Source organism: Indicator indicator, chromosome 2 (assembly GCF_027791375.1).
Source record: "Indicator indicator isolate 239-I01 chromosome 2, UM_Iind_1.1, whole genome shotgun sequence".
Taxonomy (NCBI): domain Eukaryota; kingdom Metazoa; phylum Chordata; class Aves; order Piciformes; family Indicatoridae; genus Indicator; species Indicator indicator.
The window spans coordinates 51746781-51767459 of record NC_072011.1 but is presented as its reverse complement, the minus strand read 5'-3'; the positions used below and the strand labels follow the sequence as shown (position 1 = coordinate 51767459).

The window sequence follows — 20679 nt, the reverse complement described above, 5'->3', positions numbered from 1 at the left end:
TACAAATTATTAGTCTATTGATACTGTATTATAAAAGTGTTATGAAGTTATAAGTAGTTATTGATACCTTTGCTACTGGCTGAATCTGTAACAGTGGCCAAGGAGCTGGCTGTTATGGGATGCCTATTTGGGATAGATCAAAATAATTTTTCTAATGCACCTTGCCAGTATTTTATTTCAATCTGCTGGCCTCAACAGCAGTAGCACTGATGGTTCATATGTCAGCTAAATCAGTAAACACAGACATTTTCAGAGTGACAGAAGAAAAGAGACGGCAAGAGGAGTACAGGCATTAAGTACCTGATTATACTTTGTCTCCTCTTAGATTATAATCATTATTGGATGGACAAAGGGTATTTAAACTTCTTTTATATTTACTTAATACATTTAAAACTTCCTAGCTGGAAGCAGGTAGTCGTGAAGGCACTAGAGGAATAACTGTAGAAATGTCATTCAGCATGAAGAGGCTCAGATCTGTCTCCAAGAAGTTTCTCTACACACATTCCAACACTTGCTTTTCATGAGGGTGTAATGATTTACACATTATGCTTAAGTAGAGGAAGTTTCAACAGCAGATTAGTAACATTAGTAACTGACAAGCTTCATGTGCCTGTCAACAATGCAGCAGAGCTGTTGCTGTCTTTGGACTGTAACAGCTGCCATCTATAAAATACTCTGGTTTTCTTTATTAAAAAAAAAAAAATCCATCATCTGAAGTCACTAAGAGACTATATGTAAGCATTGTATAGATAGTCCATACTCAGCTGACTTCAACTATTAACAGCTTTAAAAACAGAAGAGCAGCCTCTCAAGTTTATGAATGCCTGACAACAAACTGAAATCCTGGTACATCATTGCCATGCTGCTAAATCTGGTCTTGATACCACAGTGTTAATATCCATCAGGTGCAACCGCCACATGCCACTTCAGTCATTCTGTGGCTTTCTGTGGAAGTATGTGCAGATCTTCCTCATGGAAACTGAAGTGGTTGCAGCCTGGGAAGAAATAAATCCAAAACAAACAAAAAACATTTCTTGGTTAACAGTTCATATGCTGCGAGAGTCTTAAATTCTCCCCTCCATCACTACTGCAGTTTGTTCAGCTTCCCATCTAAGATAGTTAAATGAAAGGGTCTTTACTACAATCTGTTTGTCTCACGGATAAGAAGCTTACTACCTACAGGAAACACTGACTAAAGCCTAGGATTGTCTTACTGCCATAAGAAAAGCACTCTGGCTGCTGTTTCAGCTTCCCTACAGCAGATAAGAGAGCTGCAGATTTCAAAGATGCAGCAGATCAACGAATGCAGGCATTCCAGGTACCTCCTTGGACTTTGAGTACAGAGGAGCATCCTAAAATCTAAACTAGGGCATACTGGGTAGGAAAGGTAATTGTTCCACAGTAATCTCTCTCCAGGGCAAATCTGTCTTGTGTTCAAAACATGTAGAATAAAGCACAAGTAGCTGTAGATTTCCTATAACCGAGATTTCTTGGTTCAACCACAGTATGAAGCATTCAGCCTCTATGCCTATCTTAAGAAGTGTTGGTTTGCCCACTTCACAGCTGATAGAAATGCAGGAAGAGGTGAAATTGGGTAAGAAATGAGATACCAAAATAAGCCTTAATGATGGCAACTTCTAGCATCAGATATTCAACAGAGTATAACTAAAATGGGATGATTTATGTAACATTTCCAGAAAATTTATGTAACATTTATTGAAATAAAACTCAGTTGAAGACACTGTAGGACTTGGAGTCCGGTTTCATAGATGAGTCAAGTTTGGTTTGTTTTAAAAAAATGTAATTATCATTTCTAAGTTTGCATGTTAAACCCTCATGCTAACTTCTTTAGCTGCTTTATAAGATTAACTTTCAGATCCTAGGATGAGCCCTGTGCCAGGCTTCCTGTACATCAAAAGCAGGATTAAGTAGGTCAAATCCTGTCCTCTGACTGTTTTACAGTTCCTTTGTTTTCTGCCAGTTTTCAATTGAAGGAACTGAAGGCATTATTTAGCCCCATGGTTTTAACATGGGTAAAAAATACTTTGGTTACCTGGGCTAGAATAGAATTTAGCTCTTTCTTCCAATGCTTTCCAGTAACACAAACAGGTATATGCGATGGTGAACACAAACCCAGTAGATCTGCCAGGAAAGGTGCTGTCATTATTGTGTTTTTCAGAGTAGAGCTGTATTTCAGATGACAGCTATGTCCTTTAACATCCAGCTGGGGCCTGTGAGGATCTCTGAGCTCCTGTGTGCTCTAAGTCCTTTTAAAATGAGTGAACCCTCCCATTCTAAAAATTCTGTTCCTCTACAGAAGGGATTAGTAGATAACAGCATTAACGTATCTGGCTTATTGGGCTAGAAATCATCACTTTTGTCCATAATAATCAAAGGGATCGGATAATTCTTTCAGTGCCTGAGCAGGAAAGAACAAAGGGAGAGTGGCAGATAGGGATAACTTCTTTCAAGACCACTGTCACTGGTCATCCTACTTACAGTTTTCAGTGAAGTGGCTGCTGGCACAGCCTCCTGTCGTTTGGCACCAGGACTGCGTGATGACGGGGGGCTGTTTGCTGTGCTCTGACTACCAGCTCTGCCAGTCCGTAGCTTCTCCCCCAGAGCAGACAACCAATTTTTTCTTTCAGGTGAACTATTCTCTTTATCTACTACCTCACTGTCTTTGCCACATGGAGATCTGAAAAGATGGGCAGGAGTTTGAGTACTCAACGGATTAATAGGGCTTCCAGGCAAGGAGGGCTCTTTTGGGCTGCAGCTGGAACTTTCACAGTTGTTGTCCAAATCAGCCAGGTTGACAGAGCCTTCATCACATGGGTTTTGGTCTGCACCCAAGTGACATAAATTCGAGCTGGATTTTTTAACCACGTGGTCCAGTTCAGTCACACAGCTACAGGCCTGCAGACACTTTTGTGCTGCATTGTCCTCCTTGCTGCAGTCAAGCCTTCTCTTGGCACGCTTTCCAAACTGGGAGTGTTGGGCTTCAGGAGGGGAACAAGCTTCCAGGAGACCTTGGGTAACTTCTACCAGTGCCTTTCTAGGAGAAGGAGCCTTTTTACTCACTTCTGGAGGAGAAGAGCATGGAGTCCTTGTAACCCAATGTTTAATGGACATTTTGGAGGAAGGGATCAGTCTGGGAGAAGCACATGGGCTGGCTTTACTTTGTTTGGCTGGGGTGCAGGCTGTGGCTGCCTGGGTTTTGGGAGCACCCGTTGGAGTGTTTGTAGACAGGGGAAGGTCTCCAGAATGAGTGGGAGCACAGGCAGCCAGCTGTGGTGAGGAAATGCACAGGCTGCTCACTGTGAAGGCCTTGGCAGGAGTACTATGTAGAGTGGCTGGTGGTCCTGATAGGGGAAAAATAAGTAGTCTGATGAGGAACACAGAACAGCAGATTAAAGACAGCCCTTTTATAAACATCCCTTCCAACTAGGAGATGAATTCAGCACCAACCCTGTTTCTCAGATGTACCCTTTTGAATTAAGAGATTACACAATTATCTCTAATTTTGGTTTAACTGGTTTAAGTCCTATGTAAAATTCTATATCACATTGATAAGTATAATACAATATGTTCAATGTCTGACATGTATTTTTTGTGGAATGAGCACTCTTAAGTGAGCTACAGCCAAGGGACTGATGGACAAACAAAAGAGATCTTGAATCTTCTAAATTTTCCTACCCTTTCTGAAAACCTTGCAGTGGCTCAGTCCAGACAGCTCTGTACTGGGGTGTTGCCTGAAAGGAAGGCTGGTTCCACCTGTACTACCATCTTTAACAGTTGCAAAACTGAGTTGAGGGACAAAGCTACTGTAAGCAGGTCCCACAGCTAATTACAATACCAAGGAAGCCTTACCCTATAATGCTCAACCATATGAATAATGCTCCTAGGTAGGTGTTTAATAGTTGCATATTTTAAAGATTTAAAAAAAAGTGAGCACAGGAAAGGACATACTTTCATTCTCTTGTATTTTTGACAGATAATTTTCTGCAGTGCTATGTTGGTATGAAGATGGTTGTTATTTACCACACCCAGGGAAATGTGAGAAATTCTTCACCTCCTGAAGAAGGACTTAAATTCCAAAGAAAACACAACCTGTCACTGTTGAAGTCGTTTCTTTAAAACAAATGATTTCCAAACAGATACTTGGTGATGCTTTAGAGCTTGCTAGCCCAGATATAAACCCCCTGCTTTTAAAAAAAAGATTCCTAAAACAGTAGTCATAGGCTGGGGCAATAAGGACCCCACTAGTAACAACGGAAAACATATATAGCGAAGATCTTGATCTGCAGCAATATTAGAGAAAGGTTTATTTATTTATTTAAATTATTTCTGGAACTCTCCAACAGAGAACACATTAGCAGGTTTGTTAGATGCCTGCTTTCTCATCGTCTGATGATGCAGTTAGATAGGATAGCACCTGAATTACTCCATGCCTTCCCACTGCTGAGCACAACAGCTCTAAACGTTGTCTGCATCCTCGGGGTTTAATCTGCACTGCTAATTCTCAGCATTAGGACTGTGTTGCAAAGCACTTCATTACAACAACGAGAAGTCTCGTGTGAAGAGCCTGCCGTTTTCTTGAGGACACTGGGCTGTCTCTCAAGTAACATGTCAAGTGAGCACCTACATGACTGATTATATACCATACTAAGCCTCTTTCGATCCTTCCTTCTATTGTATTACGTAGTATCCAAAATACAAGTATTGAGGTGTCAGAGCAAACAGCAAATAGGATCCTTTATTAATGGATCCCACTACAGATCACTCTAACACACAAAACAGAGTTAATAGCTCCTCTGCCACAAATCTTCTAGAGTTACATTTTCAATCTCCAGATTTAGGAGTCACAAATTGTCCACACATGAACCCACTCCAGAAGTTTGTTTACACACACAAAAGCACAGAGAATATAGTGCAGCTTAGGAAAACCTTAGAGACAAGCTCTGGAGAAAAGGAAACTCTCCTTGCTACATTGGATGATATAGGTGAACAGTCAATACACAACCAATACACAATGGGTGGGGAGCTACCCAGATCTCATCCCAGTAGGTCTGAAATAGTACTTATCTTGCCAGCTCTGAATCAGTCTCTGCAGATAACTCCTACATTCTAACAGCGAGTGCTCTGTGTTCCAGAGCCAAGGTCAGCAGGAAGGCTGCTGTTGTGTTTGCTGTGTCTGTGTACTTCCTCTTCCCTCTTGAACTACTTTAACACAGCAAGTGCAAGGAGAAATAAGCTATTTTGCTAGTATAATTGCCAAAGCTGACTTCTAAAGTTTTAGTGTACAAGCTACTTTAGGTTTCAGGCTTCTGGAACAGTCTATGCTTAGCTCTCTTTTGCTGAAACTAGTACAAAGTGAGTTTTGAGCCCTCTCTGAAGCAGAGTGTGTGCACTCACAAACCATTTAGCAGCTACAGATCAGACCTGGCACTCTCCCTTCTATTGTCCTGCAAACTTCCCGCAAGACTTACTCCCTGGCAAAAGGTTAGAGGTAATGTTATCCCATTAGTGGGATTTGGAACCTTCAGTGCTTATTTGTGTCAGCCAAGGTGAAATTAATTTGGAAGATGGCTAGAAAAGCTAGGTGGTACACAGGAAGTCACACCAGCAGCTTTTGGAAAGCCATTGTATTCTTAGTTCCAGAGCTACTCTACAGAGAAAATCTTGTTTCATTTTAGGGGAGGTCATTCTCCTTTTATCTACTTTGCTGTAACAAAATGCAAGTTTTAGATAAGTCAAAGTAGTGCTTCTTTTTCTGGTCTAGGGTACTGTTCAGTGAGTAGCTTGCTAGCTGCGAGAGCATGCTTCATAGCTTGTCTATTGCCTAGGCTTTGTAGAAAGGTATTGCAATTCTTTCCTAGCCTTAACATGTGAATAGATGAACGCTATTGATTGATTCTGGAACATTATGATCACATCGTGATTGTCTACATGCGTTTTAAAAGTACTTTCACTACATGGCATTTGCCTGTATAGATAGTCAGTACCACTCTATGAAGCTGAAGACAGGGATGTAATATTGATAGCAGCAGTGAAATCTGGGCATAATTCAACTGCTGGGCAGGAGGAAACATTACAGAGTTCCAAGGCTGTATATATGCTCTCAGCCCTTTACTGGGTAAACTAGCAAACGGGTCAAAGCACAAGATCTTACTGCTCTCAGTTACTATTTGAATTTTTTTCTAAAAGTGTGACTTACTGCTACAGTGCATGCAAACATGACATCTCCTTCGGCTGTTCAATTTTTGAACCCACTGAAGATCTGGCTACCTGACAAGCTGTATTAATGAATATTTGCTTTGCTGTCTGGTCATACAGACTTTGGCATACTATTTCACCCAGCTTGTCTTGTTTTTGGCAGAAGTATTTAAAAGTAGAAGCATTTCTCTGGATATATGAATTATTGCCTAGCATGAAAAAGATAGAAAACTAATAAAACAAGACAAAAGCTGGGCAAAGAAAACAGCCCAAATTCAGAAGCCATGTTGCATGGCAAGATGCCTCAGCTCAGAGACCTTACCTGCTCCATGTTGTTCTTCTGGTTTCTTCTGCATGACCCAGCCCACCAAGTTGATTTTGTTGCATGTTGATTTCTTCTCCTCAGGATGACGTTGTAAGCGCCAAATCCTCACGGTGTTGTCATCGGAGCACGTGGCAATCTACGGTATAAATTACTTTGCTAGAGTCACGAGGGCACATCCTATGTATGACTGGCCAAGGGAATAAGAACAGCTACGCCCAACATGCGATGCCAATATGAAAGAGGGTGATGCCTGGTTGAGGAGATATGACGTGCCCACAAAAGAAAGAAAACACTCCAACTCTGTTTCATTACTGTATCAGGCAGCTTTAAAGCGTGCAAGGTTGTCGCCTTCATGTCTTTCTGATAGAGAAATTTCAGTCACCAGCAACCAGCCTTGCACAGCTCTGTAACAGACAGTAGTCTGCTGAGGAAGGGGCAGAGCATATTTTGAGATTTCAGTCACTCAGTAGAGAGAAGCAGCCATGATGCTTTTTGCACCTGCGTCTAGGTCTGTCTCTATGACTCAGGACCTCTTCTGCTTGGGTACAAATGTTTGCAACACACTGAAAAGGTGTCAGCAATATCTGGCAGAGAAGCCAACTCTGCTGGAAACATCGGTCTAGATTTGCACCACTGCAAAAGGATCTGTGGAATGTCACCCAAAGCAGCAGCAGAACCCACCTAGCCCATTTTATGGCTCTCTGAACAGATTAGCTGGTAACTCACATGCGAATGAGCAGCAAGAGGAGGGAAATATTGCGGCCAAAGTTCATAGTAATTCTGGATGGGAAAGTGCTTTTACTCTGACCTCTGTGACACCGATATTGTCCCTACAAAAAGCAATTTTGCCTCACCAATCGTCCCAAGCAGCTTCCTGACCTGTCTTAGCACCACATCTTCCACTTTTCTTCATGCTTTTGCACCTGTATAACATCTGAGTATTTATTACCTGTGTTGGTATTTACTTGAAAGGCTGTATTGGTCTGCACTTCCACGTACCATGATCAGGATGCTGGATTACTTCTAGATCAGAGATTTAATCTAAAATGCTAATTCTCATATTTTTGTATATCTTATACAACTAGAATGATTCATCCTGTTTGCCTGCAAGACTCCCACCCTCCTATACTGCAACACTTTTCTGAAGACCCAGTACTATACTGCAAGCAAGGGAAAGTGGCTGACTTGCTTAAGACAGTGGGCTGAAAGAAACTGGCTATTATTAGGACACTGTCCAGGACTTTTCAGGGTTATTTCACATTCTGAGCTAGGCCAGTCATTTGAAACAATCTCCTACTGCAGTTCACTTCCTTTCAGTGATATTCTGGTGCATAATTTCTGACCCAATTTAATGGTAGGCTTTTGGGTGCACACGCAAACATGTTATACAAACAGCTCAGGTTTTGAAAAATGGTCACAATGAAAAACTTCCACATGTTTTTTAAAGGCATTCAAAACTTCTTGCTGCTCAGTACAAGAGTCGCAGATGAATCAACATTCAGACAGGTAAAGATGCTGTAAGTATGGAACCACAAAACAAACCTGGGGCTTATCAAAGCCCGGAGTAAATGGTTTCACAATTTTGTCTCTTACAGTTAGTGTCACAAGCTCTCATCAAGAGAAGTCACTTGTAATTTCCAAGGTCTTATCAAATAGCCTAAATTATTAAAAAATAGTGACAAGCTTAGTTTACTGCCTGCCCCAAATCAACATTTTTAGAAATAATTGACTAAAAATTGCCTCCCAAATAAACAAATGCTGCTGCAGTTTTGAAATGCAGATGTTGCCACGTCACATCTATTGTGTTTCATGGGAATGACAATTTTCCAGAAAACAAACCTTAGTGAAGTCTGAAGGACACCAAGCAATGGAGGTAACTTCTTGAGAGTGACCATGGAGTATTCGTGGAGGAAGGCTGGGCTCAGAAACCTTAAAAATTCCATAGAAAAACAAGTATACAATCAGAAGCCTCACAGCCATTTATATTAATACATCACTAAGCCCCAAAGCCTACCTGCAAAGCATGTGAATACTTCCATCTTTCCTGTATGAGATGGATAAATCAAATACGCACTGCCCGCGTTGTGAGACAACAACTGATGGAGCCCTGAGAATCAGTTCATGTTTCATTTCTCAAGGTGAAGCAGCTGGTCAGTACTGAGATGTACTGACTTGCTTGGCAGCACTGCTCCTGCTACATGAGATTTCTGCCTCTAGTTGTCAGCTCTAAACACAACACATACATATTACTACATTAAGTACTTCTACCTGTTCGTTCTAGGTAAGATGCTTAAAAGTTTGGAAAGGTCATACTTTGAATACATTCTGGTGCTGTTTTACAAATGTCCCAATCACAGGACAATGATTTATTTAGAAGAAAGAAAAAATAACCAACACTACCACCAAAATCCTATAGATGAACTTTCACTGGCTTCAGAACTGGCATTTGTGCAACTGCCGAGTTGTTGTGTTGCCCGTACCAACCAGCTGGAACACAGACCCTCTTAAGAGTTTATTAGAAAGCTCACTAAAATCACTCATGCTCATTAAACTCATCTACATTTCTCTTACACCTTCAAAAAAATCTTTCTCCTGTTCTACAGTATAACTATTAATCTTTGAACGCAGCTCATGTAAGTGACAGACACAGCTGAAGCTAGCATTAAGTGGCCTAAGGAAATAAACACACAGGCATACACACACACACAGATTATATCCAAGTTGTGCCTGTTTTCAGTAGGCAGTCCTTTCTGGAGTCATGAGTCACCATTACTGATGTGACATTATAAGGGGAACTTGTCAAGGGGATTTGCATAAATGAGTAAGTGAATGAACAGATCCTTTACTGTATGGGAAAAGGAGGACCATTACACATAGATTTCAAAGAAAGATGCAAAACACCAAGGAAGGCTCCTGATTTACACCCAAGTTTTTCTCTTGTGGATCACCTCCTACAACAGCCTGTAAAACTGCAACTGAATACCTTAAATTTGTCCATCTTAACAGGCCACTTCTCTTTTCCTGGCATAGCAGATGCAATCACTTGACTAAATATCCACTAAATGCCTTGGTCAGAGTATTCCCTTCTCCGCCAAAATGTGCAATACCATGGAAACAAAATCTCTATTTGGGAATAAACAATAGGAGATCTTGCTTCAGAGAACACCTTGATTTACATTTAATAGTAGCCTTGCTATACACACATAAGAGACACAATAGCAATCCACTAGACAGTGATGGCTGAAAGAAAAGCAGAGGAAGAGTATTGCTCTTGCTGGGACACACTGATTTTACACTAGTGTAAATTAAATACTAGTGTAAATTAAATCAAGTACACTCATATTATTACAACCTGCAGGAGGATGCATAGGTATAGCTCTGTCCACTGTGTTTGGCAGAAGACAGTAAGCCAGTCTGTGTATGTTAAGTCAGGATTAGACACAGCATGTGATGCTTTTTGCCTGATTTGACAGGATACTGGTAGGGAAGTTAGAGCTGTTGTGGAAAGGTTAAAGGGAGAAACCTAGGAAATGAGACTTTATTAGTTACTTTATTCACTACAACATCTGTTGTGTCCATCCTCAGGAGTCAGCATAAAATGGTGTGTATAGTTTGATGCACCATACAACACAAACACTTGAATTCCAGTGCTGGGACAAACCAAAGGGTAACTTCATATGGTCACCTCTGAGTAGTCTGCACCAAAAGATTCAAAGGACAATGGAAGTATATGTCTATATTTATTTTGTTACTAAGAAGGTATCTCAGCTAGGTACCATCTTTGTCGAGAGAAACCTCTCTGGTTTTTATAGTCTTCAAGTTGTTCAACAGTCAGGTCATTAACCAATGGATTAGTAATTACAAAAACCCAGCAGAACACAATAAAGCAAGCCTTCATTGCCTGGAAGTGATTTATGTATGAAACCAGATTGAAACAGCGTCCTGTCAGCAGTAACTTTTAGCCACAATGTTTCTTGAGTACTGCTGCCAAGTTTCTCAAAGAAATAATCTGGGTGGACAATGTCTTCCTCTGCCTTTCATTCCTCTCTATATATGGAAAGCTAGTTCTCTTCATTAAGATCTTTCCAGCAATACCAGTTAACTGCTCATGCAATACCTAACTATATTTTTATCACAGCATAGTAAGTCATCATCACAGGCAAAGATACATGTATTTCAGAGTCAGTAAAATCTGCCAAGCCTCTGGATGTGACAGATCTTGAAAGACAGATCTTGGTTTTCTCCAAGTCTCACTTTCTAACATGTCTATGGGATTAAAAGTAATCCTTCAATGATTTAATTAATAAATATGTAATGTGATCTGTCACACACTCCTGCTACTACTAAATAAACAACCTGGCTCATTAGAAGTGTTCTCCAAATCAAAGAGATTACATGCTCAAACAACAACTTCAGCAGGATGACTCTCTGCCTGCTCTGAAAGGTTTGTATTTTACTTTCAAACTCATTGTGAAAGGGGTAAACAAGTCAGCATTCCCTAAAAATTAGCCCAAACCTGAAATAGGCAGTCATCTGTGGTTTCTATTGTACTTCAGTAGGAAGTTTACTCTATTCCCATATAGCTGTCAAGTATGGAGAACAGAACTTGAAGCATGCCTTACTCTGAGGTCCCTGCTATTACCTTGGTGTTATTTGCATTTTCTACATGTCAGTGCAAGACACCAAGTGACAAAGCTTCTTGGCTGTCAGATGGTGCTTTGGAATTTTGTTGAAGGCTCTGGTTGAGCCCTTGATGTAATACAAAGGCTTTAACTACTGTAAATGAGGCATGAGAAGAAGCTGTGTGAAGCAAGAACTGGAAAAAGGGAAGGTGGGGGGAAAGAGTGCCCTTTAAAGCAATTAAATTGTTAGGTTTCGGCTAATGTAATCCACTGCTAGATATGAACCAATATGTCTGTCTCCTTGTCATAGCTGGCTGAATCCCCAGAATTGCAAGACAATTTTAATGCCCATTAAAACAAGATTAGAGATCAGCAACTTGCAATAAGCAGCAGTGATGAGAGACATATTGATGGCAGGAGGTTAGCTCTGTTTAACATAAACCAGATACATCTAGCCTTGAAAGCAACAAACACGCTCTGGGCACAACATGCCAGGAGCTAACCCCTGGCTAGCACTGCTTTGAGTAGGAGTGGGAGGCAGGGAGTGTCCTATGTGAACATGAAAATCAAATTAATTCAAAGAGTGAAGCAGCTCCAGGTTGCATGCTTGGTTCTCTCCCAGTCACCTCACCTTCCAGATGTATGCATTGCAGTCACTCGAGCCGCTGACCAGGAACTGGTCATCTGGGCTGGTGCTGGATTTGACATAAAAGGTCGAATTCTGGTGCCCACTGAAAACAGCCACTGTGAAAAGAAAAAAAAAAAAAAAGAAAAAAGAAAATAAAAGCCCCAGTGGAAGTATAGTTGTGAAGTCAGTTGCGCAAGGGGGGGGCAATCTTACAGGCTTTTCCTGCCTAGCCACATATCCTCTGGAGAAAGTGGTTGCACTGCTCCCTCGCTCTGGGGCTCCAGCTCCAGTGGCAAAAAGATTTTATTATTCAACTGGAGCCTTTCAGGCTTCCCAAAAGAAGCAACAGCTCTCTCCACAGCATTAGGAAGTGGTAGCAGTTTCCTTAAAGCTTTAACATTGACCTATATCATAAGTCGGTGGAGAAATCACCTGGGCCACCTCACTACTCCGGTTAAGGTTCCTTGTCTCTTCCTCCCTCAGCTGCCATCACCCAGCCCTGCTGCATTAACAAGGACAGGCACACAGAAAACATAGGGAGGGCCTTCTTCCATCCTGGCAGTAACTAAGGCATTTGCTGCTTTCCATCCTGGCAGTAACTAAGGCATTTGCTGCTTCGTCCTCCTGCTGCCAGCATCTTTATTTCATCAACAGCACTTGCACTGTGTCAGCCACACTCACTGTCAGCCTGTATGTAAAACCCCAGTGGTGTTTGCTAAAGCCTTGAAACCATTGCCCTGAATGGTGCTGTCCCCACTACTGCGAGGACCTGAAGAGCCAGCAGCCAGCACAAGAGCTGAGTGTGGATCTAGAGCACTCGACCACAACACGTCCTGTCCTCTCATTGGGGCAGAAAGAGTGAATTTCCTGATGGAGCACCAGGCAGAGCTGGCACCCTCTCTACCACGCTGTTTTAATAGCAGTTTTGGCAAAGGAGGCTAACCCACAGACCAGAGGATATATGGCTGCCTTTGGCAGTCTTTCAAAAGTTGCAAACTCCAGAATATCCCTTAATTTTTAACCAAAGCTCCGTCAGCACAGCAGTTACCAGACAACAAGCCCCTTCCTAAGCCATACCTATCATTGATTCCACCCTGAGAATTTCCTCACATCGCCCTGCAAACTAAAGCTGCCTCAATACTCAACAACAGCGGTTGCAAGCTGGTGAGTCAGGAGGGATGCACTGACACACGGTCAGGCGCTGCCCTCTGCGGGAGCAATGGCTGCACAAGTTTCATCCAGATGGAAGAATCCAAGCTACTCGCCACGTTTTATTGGCAGCACACAAAAGACAAGAGCTCCTTGAGGAGGCTAAGGGTGGGATCTGCCGGGGAGACAGGCTGGTGAGCGTTATTTCCACAGCTCAGCGGTGGCACACAGTGTTAGCCTCAACAACTGACCTATTGGTATTTACTACTTCTCGATGCTGGAAGTGTTCCCACCCACCAGACTGCCCTGCTGAAGTGCAGACAGAAGGACACATTCATTTAATTTCAATTAACTGAGGGACTGAGAAAATTTGGCAATAGGAACTAAACCATGTGTTTGGCTAGAATGCATCTAGCAAGTTTTGCCCCTTTCTGAGAAGCAGAGCGCCAAAGGCTGTGGGGCATCTTGTCACATAAAGATCACAGACGTAAAGCTGAAGCATCTCCACAATATGCTAAGGATGCTTTCTCCCAGGAACTTACAGTAGAACCCGCATTTAAAAGACACCTAAATACAACGTATCAAGTGATAACTTTGCATTGATTGGTATCTGAATTTGAAAAATTAGTGAGTGCCAGTAAGCAAAAAATTCAAAACTTGCTTCTGGTGGGTAGCAGCTAGACACCAGCCATTCTTCACCAGGTATCTAAAGTCAGCATGCAAACTACCATTTGTCTCTGTCTGGGTGAACCAGTAACTGCACTTAGTAAATTTCTGTGCTATTTATTTTATGTGGATGGCTGAAGACAAAGTATGAACAGCCCTTCTTACCTGTGCCTTCTCTTCTGGGTAGGTTTAGATATAACAGCATAGAACAGATTTCCTAAGCTTACAAGGGGGTCTCTGTCTCTCTAAGTCACAGGGAGAATCTCATCTCTCCATGGTCTGTATCACCTATTTTTGGCAGCTATTCCCATAGATACCATGCTTACCTGGAGCAGTCTTTAAACTTGTCATACTGAACATGTAGATACTGTCATCAGTGCAGTTAGCAAATAAATTAGTGCCAGTGGAATCCAACACCAGGCTAGAATACCCTATAGATAAAGAGAGAAGTTCTTCCTAAGAAATAACTCCACAAAGATATTTTGGAAAAAAGCATTCTCAAACAAATGCCTAGTAAGGGAAATTGGGAAAGGATATCTATCACATATGAGATTGTGACTGGAAAGTTTGCTTGACAGAGTACATGCAGGAGAATAAAAAGTTCCTAGAATAACATCTCCATTTTCTCCTGAGGTTTCAGGGTGATTTTTAGAGAGAAACATCAACTTCAAAGCAGGCAAGAGTTTCAAATGGATAGCAGGAACAACCAGATGTAGAAGCAGAGATATAAACAAATAGAAAAGCTCATGCTTTGATAGAATAAGAAATCCTCTGATTTGCCAGTGATCCAGGTTCAAGAAAAACTCTTTCCCTGCTAGTAAATTATTTCACAAGCAGCTCCTCCAGGATTTCCCTCATGTTCTTGACAATGACCATATCAATTAGTTGATTAGACAAGTCATCAGGAATTACTGTGCTGCATTGTAAGACATTGAGATACAAAGAAGCACAGAGCAGCATGAACAAGAGGGCTGTTGTTTTTGATAAGAAACAGTTTAAAGTATTGCTCAACTCTGGAAGGCAGTGTGAGAACCCAGTCTAGCCTGTTGCCTTTGCAAGATATAATGCAAAGAAAAAGTTCAATCTGATTTCTACTCATGCATCAAAATGACTAGCTAAATTCTACCACAAGAGCTCTAACATTCCCTCATCTCCATTTCTGAAAATGCACTGCTGAACCTCCTGCAAGTTTTTACAATTAGTGCACTGATACAAAGTAGGGCATTTTCACTCTTCAACCAAGATTTCATCTTGTCAAGGGTATTGACAAAATACCCTGCTGAGCTTGTCAGTCTGATCAACAATTGGCTAAGATAAGATGGTACTGTCAATACTTCTTCAATTTCCTTTGCACTTAGACAAATGCATCCTCCTATAACTTACCAAGTTTGCGAGTACTGGTCCCAGGGTAGCAAAAAGATTTGCAAGGCACTGGGTCCTGACGATAAGCAGCATAGTTCTTGCGCAGATCCCATACTTTAATCACACTGAAATAGAAAAGCACAAGTGTCTTCAAAATTTCTCTTGCAGTGTTGGTAGAGCCTTCCAGGAGCACACGAAGACAGGCTGACCATTACTTAGGAGTGTGCAGTGCTAAGGAGCAACAACTGAGAAGAAATAGAGTTGAGATGTGTTGAAAGCAAAACAATTGCTCTGCTAGGTATGGATGAGGAAGCAGCACCGTTCTCTGTAACTAACAAAATAAGAGCCTGCAAGTCAACTTTCTTCAACTAGTAAAAGGAAATACAAGGATGCCTTTATACTCCTGACTTAAAAAGTGAACTCTTTTTTTAGTTGCTCTCCAGAAGCAAGTCTCTCTCATGAGCCATAGGCAGGAAAGTCAATCTTACCTGCCTCATAAAGGCTCCAGCCACATGGAGCCTGCTAAAGAATTGAGTCCTGGGAGCGTAATTATCCATGCTAATCAATGAGGCAGTTTACTCAAGCTCCAAGATGCTGCAATGGATCTGGCACCCAAAAGAACATATCTTTTGTAACTCAAGGCAACATTTTCTCAAGTATGCCTACACATATCCAGGCACCAACCACCCAGTTCCATAACAATTGAATTCCAAAACAGCTCACTAACAATAGTCTATTTATATGTGTGGTCCCATAGATCCATGAGAACAGAGAGAGATGATAAGAACTGCTCTCATTCTGCCACATAGCTAAGACCACTAAAGTGAGCATTTAGCATATATGCACTTTGTCCCAGTGCTGCAATCTGCAGTAAGGAAGAAAAGTGGCATTCAGCTTTGTCAATGCAAGCTGGCCACATAGATCTGCTGGCTCTGCCTAATAGTAACTTTAGCCTAATGATAATGCTGGGCCATTGAGTGATCTGAGAAGAAAAATCTCCCAATTTTGTGCCAATAATACACAGAATAGACGAAAAAGCAGGCATCCTCCCTCCTTACCCATCAACAGCTCCTGCAGAGATAAGAGTATGCTCATCCTGAAGCAGCACCACAGTTACACTCTGATGGAAATCCTTAAAAAGAATAGAATAGGGGGAAAAAAAAACAACAAGAAGAAAAAAATACTTTACTACTTTCAAGGTCAACAAGATCTTGATGCTTAGTTCAGGGCCAAGCGAATGTTGAAAAAACCTCCTGCTAGCCAGTCAGGAGAAACTGGAAATAACAGAGGCCATTTAAGACACAACAATCCTTCAAACACTACCACCAGTGAAAATGCCACTGAGCAGTTAAGTGTTTGGGCAGCAGTTTGAGGTTATACCTTTCAGGTCAAGAGAGCTGCCTTCCTGACAAAGTTTAATAGATTAAATATGACCCAGTTTTATCCCAGTTAGGCAGTAATTTGTGTAGTCAAATTAGTGGGGATAAAAAGGGGAAAAATTTTTACAAGCCTTCCTATTTTCTTCTCAAAGAAAGGAATGCTGTCCATCTATTTTCACATAGTATTTGCACAAAGATGGCTTTAATGGCACCAGGATTGTTAGAAAACTAAGCAAGGTCTAAAATTAGCCATAGAGAGTGACCAGAACACAAAAACCTGCCTCTGCAAAGATAAGTGGAAGTAATTTATTGTATTCAAGCCAAATCTACATTTGTGTCCTGCAGATACCTACCACCAAAGGAGCAAGTCCTCTTAGGTTCTGCCTCCTCTTCTTTGGTTTGGAAGGAGTTTGCTTATCAACCACATTGTGTGCTCCACTGATTTGGTTCACCTGCCTATAAAATCCATCTGAAAGAAGTAAAAATTAACAGTTTCTAAGCAATTTTTCTGTCACTTTAATAAAACAGGCATTGGCTTGGAATAAGTCCTACGAAGTAGCTAAGGCTAACCTTTAAAATCACTAAGTTATTCTGAAAACAAAAATTGTTAGTTATATATGAAACTGATGAGAAGAACAGAGTAGGAAACAGGAGCATATACTGCAAAAAATTGCAGAGGTAAATGTGTCATGAACTTTGGCCTAGGCAGGCTGCTTTTGCAAATCATTAGCTTTTGATGTGGTCTTCATGATGCATCCTGGTTTGTAGCATTCACCCCATCTCATCTTGAGAAGAATGACACTCACAGGAGGTTTTCCAGTGCTTTTTCACTCTATTTCGTAGTGTTTCCTTTAGCCTTATGCCTGCTACTTCTCTCTTTCTGAAACTGACTGCCTTCACTAAAGTAAAGCCACTTTTCTACTCTTTTTACCTATACCTTCTACTACAATCACGTGGAGCCTTCCTTTTTCCCCACTTGCCAGTTTGAAGAGCTAGGGAGTTTTGGGCTGATGGAAGAGTGAGACAGGTGCTGGCAACACAGGCCAGGAAACTGCTGGGACAGAGCAAGGAACTGGGAAGAGGCGTAAGAGCATGACCTTACTAGGGGCGGAAAAGCTTCAGGAAACAGAAGGAGAGAAGCAGAATGAGCTCACCCTGCATTTAGTAGGTATTCCCAAAACATATTCAGTTGCTCCCAGCACTCACAAGCTCTGTTGCTCCCACACTTCCTGCCTTCCTTCCTACTCTGGCAGAAGCCTTGCCAGCTTTGCTTCATCCCTTGGGATGGCTCTGACCTAAGCATTCTCACTCAGCCCACATATTTTTGTGCTGTCTCACACAGGGATGTATTTTTACCCCCTTATCTCCTTATCAATACATAGGGTATTACCAGGCCAGCATGTATATCATACTGCAAACAGGAGACTGTTATAAAGTGGACAACGGTTTTACACATAGAATACCTATCCTATCCTTTTATTAATGCAGTAGGCTGTTATCTGACAATCCTCCTCTTCTTACTGAAGTGTTGCCTGTATCACAATCAAAAGCATTGGCCCAACAAGTACATCTGAGTACTATCTTTACAGAAGATACCAAGCTTTCTTGATACACAGCTGAAAGTTCAGTTACCTTTCTTGTTGCATCTGGTATCCCAAACCATGATGTTTCCATCTCTGCCTCCAGTACAGAAGACAGCTGACAGAGAAAAAAAGAATGCCATTAGCTTCCAAAGGTGTTAATTTAATTAACCAAACGCAGTACAATGCCATCTATGCTCCTCTGGCTCTCCGGACTCAGCACTTGGGATGCTAGTCCTAGAAATACAAAAATCAGGCCATGCTTTTTGACTCGTTTCCTTACTCTTCCTATTCTTTTTTTTACAATTACTCTTTTTTAAGAACTACTCTTATAAATAGAGTATTTACACACTTATGTATGGAAGAGGTATCACATCTTAAACTTGCCTAAGATCAGAAATGTGCAGATATAGGCATCAGATCACCATGAAGTTTGAACAACTTAGTTTTGCTTCACTGAGGGGGTCACTGCTCAGTTGGCCTGTCGTATTTGTCAAAGCCCCTCTTTAGCCCTGAAAGTTCTGATGTGCCAGGGGAGAAAGAAGAATAAAAAAACCAGACAACAGCAAACATCAGCATTTACCTTTCTCAAATCTAGAAAAGGCAACTGACTTGAGGCTACGCTGGTGACCTTTGCATATGCCAAGAAGCTCACCAGCTCTCACATCCCACACCTTGGCTGTCTGATCTCCTGATGCAGTGACCTTCAGAGAAAAAAAAGTAAAAAGCTTTAGCCATTTTCTGCACACAATTGCTAAAGCAGCAAAGATAAAGTTAGACAGCAAAAAACTGCTTACAATCTTGTGTTCCCCTGGTACCCAGGCAAGGTCAAACACAGCATTTGAGTGAGCCTGCCATTCTAACAAGAAAACAAAAGACAAGTTTAGTTCAGTGCATTGCAGCATTTTCAGAAGACTAAAGAATATCAGACATTGAAAGCAGAAAACGTGTCATCTGTTGGCCTTAGGTATGATAAACAACCCAGAAAAATTTACCTACTATGGCTGTTCTAAGAGCACGCTCACCCTGCAGTTTGTAAAGACTCAGCAAAGTATGAGAAAGGATATATATATATATATGTATATATACACATATATATCTAGAAGACTTAGAAAAAGCTTTCTCTGAATCCAATAAATCAGGTACTTGTCATACAACATGACTATCAGATTCTGTATAACCTTTACCTTTAAAGATAAGTTTGCTGGTAGTCTGAGTTTCAGTGTCATAGAGTCTAACAAATCCTTCTTCATTTGCAACTGCCAGTACATGCTCCAAATTTGGGGCTGAAAAGAAATTGGGACATATTGTGTATTATGTAGTTGATTCATAATCATGCCCCTGCTCTTTGTGAAGGGCCACAAACACTTTAAACAGGGTACACAGCAAACAGATAGCTGTGCAATAAACAGTATTTATATTAAATGTTCAAAATGCAGAAATACTGGCATTTTTTCTAGATGTTCCATTCAGGAATTACTCTATGTGGCAAACAAAATGGCTCCAGAAGCAAGTTATGAGATAATGATCTCTTTCACCAGTTATAAGAGTTCTTTAGTTACACTTTCCTGTACCTATACAGTACTTTCTGTGTATCTGAGCTTGAAAAGCAGGAAGCTGCCTTGGCAAAAAAGAAGCTCATACCAAAATTAGAGTACTGCAAATGAGAGATTTGCCCTAAAGATCCAGGATTTTCCATGCTTACTTCATCAAGTATGATCATGGGGAAATGCTACATGTAACAGTCTCATGACATCCACCTATTTCCTCCACTTCTACATACTATTCTCCAACCTGTTATATCTTTTATGTATTGTGAACAAAGCCCACTTTTTCAACTATGTAGCCTAGCACTGTCACCAAGCGGACATGCCTTGAAACAAAGCTGAAACAAAGAGACATTAAAAGAAATGCTTTGTAGTTGTTTCTTCAACAGAATATTTTCCACCAGTGTATCTAAGAACATCACGATCCATATTGCATCTAGGTGCAAGTAGGCTATTACCAGGTCACTTTAAAACAAGAAATTCTGAAACCAAATCATGGAATGGCTTGGGTTGGAAGGGACCTTAAAATCATCTAGTTCCAGTGTCTCTGGCCATAGACCCCTGCCCATGGGACACTTTCCCCTAGACCAGGTTATTCAAAGTGCTATTCAACCTGTCCTTGAACACTTCCAGGGAGAAGGCATCCAAAACTTCTCTGGACAACCTATTCTAATGGCTCACCCATGACATAGAAGACACATTTAAACAAAAAAAAAACCCAAGCAAACAAAAAAGCTGACAGCAGTGCTTACAACCCGGACCCTTTTGGAAGGTGACTTTACCTGAAGAAAAGGTGCAGCCGAAAGGAGGGACTGGAGTTCCCATTTCTCCGTAAGACAGGTGGTCATCTTCTTGGCTGCACTGGTAGCTATCTAAGAGATACTGCAGGGCAAGCGGTGAGGACTTACCTACAAAGAGATGGGCAAACCGTAACCGCACCAGACACCACAGACTCCAACGCGAGGAGCTCCGAGGCTCCCACAATGTCTGTGAAGGCAACCCGAGCCGCCCATTCCCGCCGTCGGAGAGGATCTAAACCCAGGGGCTCCGAGACCACTGCTAGGCTGCGGGCGGCCTGGGCTTACACCGCTGCGGTCCCACTGCCCAGGGAAGCGGTGAGCAACACGCCGACGGTACTCACCGATCGGCGCGCCCGAGGCGCGGCGGAGTAGCGCGCGGCACAGCATGGCCGAGAACAACCGGCG

General features: G+C 41.7%; 1 protein-coding gene across 2 annotated transcripts; it reads right to left on the bottom strand.

Moving 5' to 3' along the window:
- Positions 1 to 926: 926 nt before the first annotated feature.
- Positions 927 to 20661, bottom strand: DTL (denticleless E3 ubiquitin protein ligase homolog). 2 transcript variants are annotated; one of them, XM_054398093.1, is made up of 15 exons: positions 20607 to 20661; positions 20257 to 20382; positions 19115 to 19213; positions 18725 to 18786; positions 18511 to 18631; positions 17980 to 18045; positions 16701 to 16816; positions 16027 to 16100; positions 14990 to 15093; positions 13933 to 14037; positions 11795 to 11907; positions 8381 to 8470; positions 6539 to 6677; positions 2500 to 3362; positions 927 to 995 (listed from the first exon to the last, which is right to left on the bottom strand). In XM_054398093.1, the coding sequence occupies exons 1-15, from the start codon at positions 20659 to 20661 to the stop codon at positions 927 to 929; spliced, it is 2202 nt and encodes a 733-aa protein (XP_054254068.1). The 2 variants fall into 2 exon arrangements, with proteins under 2 accessions (XP_054254068.1, XP_054254076.1); XM_054398101.1 differs by having other exon boundaries at positions 20616 to 20661.
- Positions 20662 to 20679: the final 18 nt, after the last annotated feature.

Bases quoted from the DNA above. Each gene is read 5' to 3' on its own strand.
- DTL (XM_054398093.1), bottom strand. From the start codon at position 20,661: ATGCTGTGCCGCGCGCTACTCCGCCGCGCCTCGGGCGCGCCGATCGGT. The intron at 11,908-13,932 runs GTAAGCATGGTA...TTCTTTTCACAG, and splicing joins AAGTTTAAAGACTGCTCCAG to TGGCTGTTTTCAGTGGGCAC. The intron at 996-2,499 runs GTAAGTAGGATG...ATTTCTTCCCAG, and splicing joins CAGCCACTTCACTGAAAACT to GCTGCAACCACTTCAGTTTC.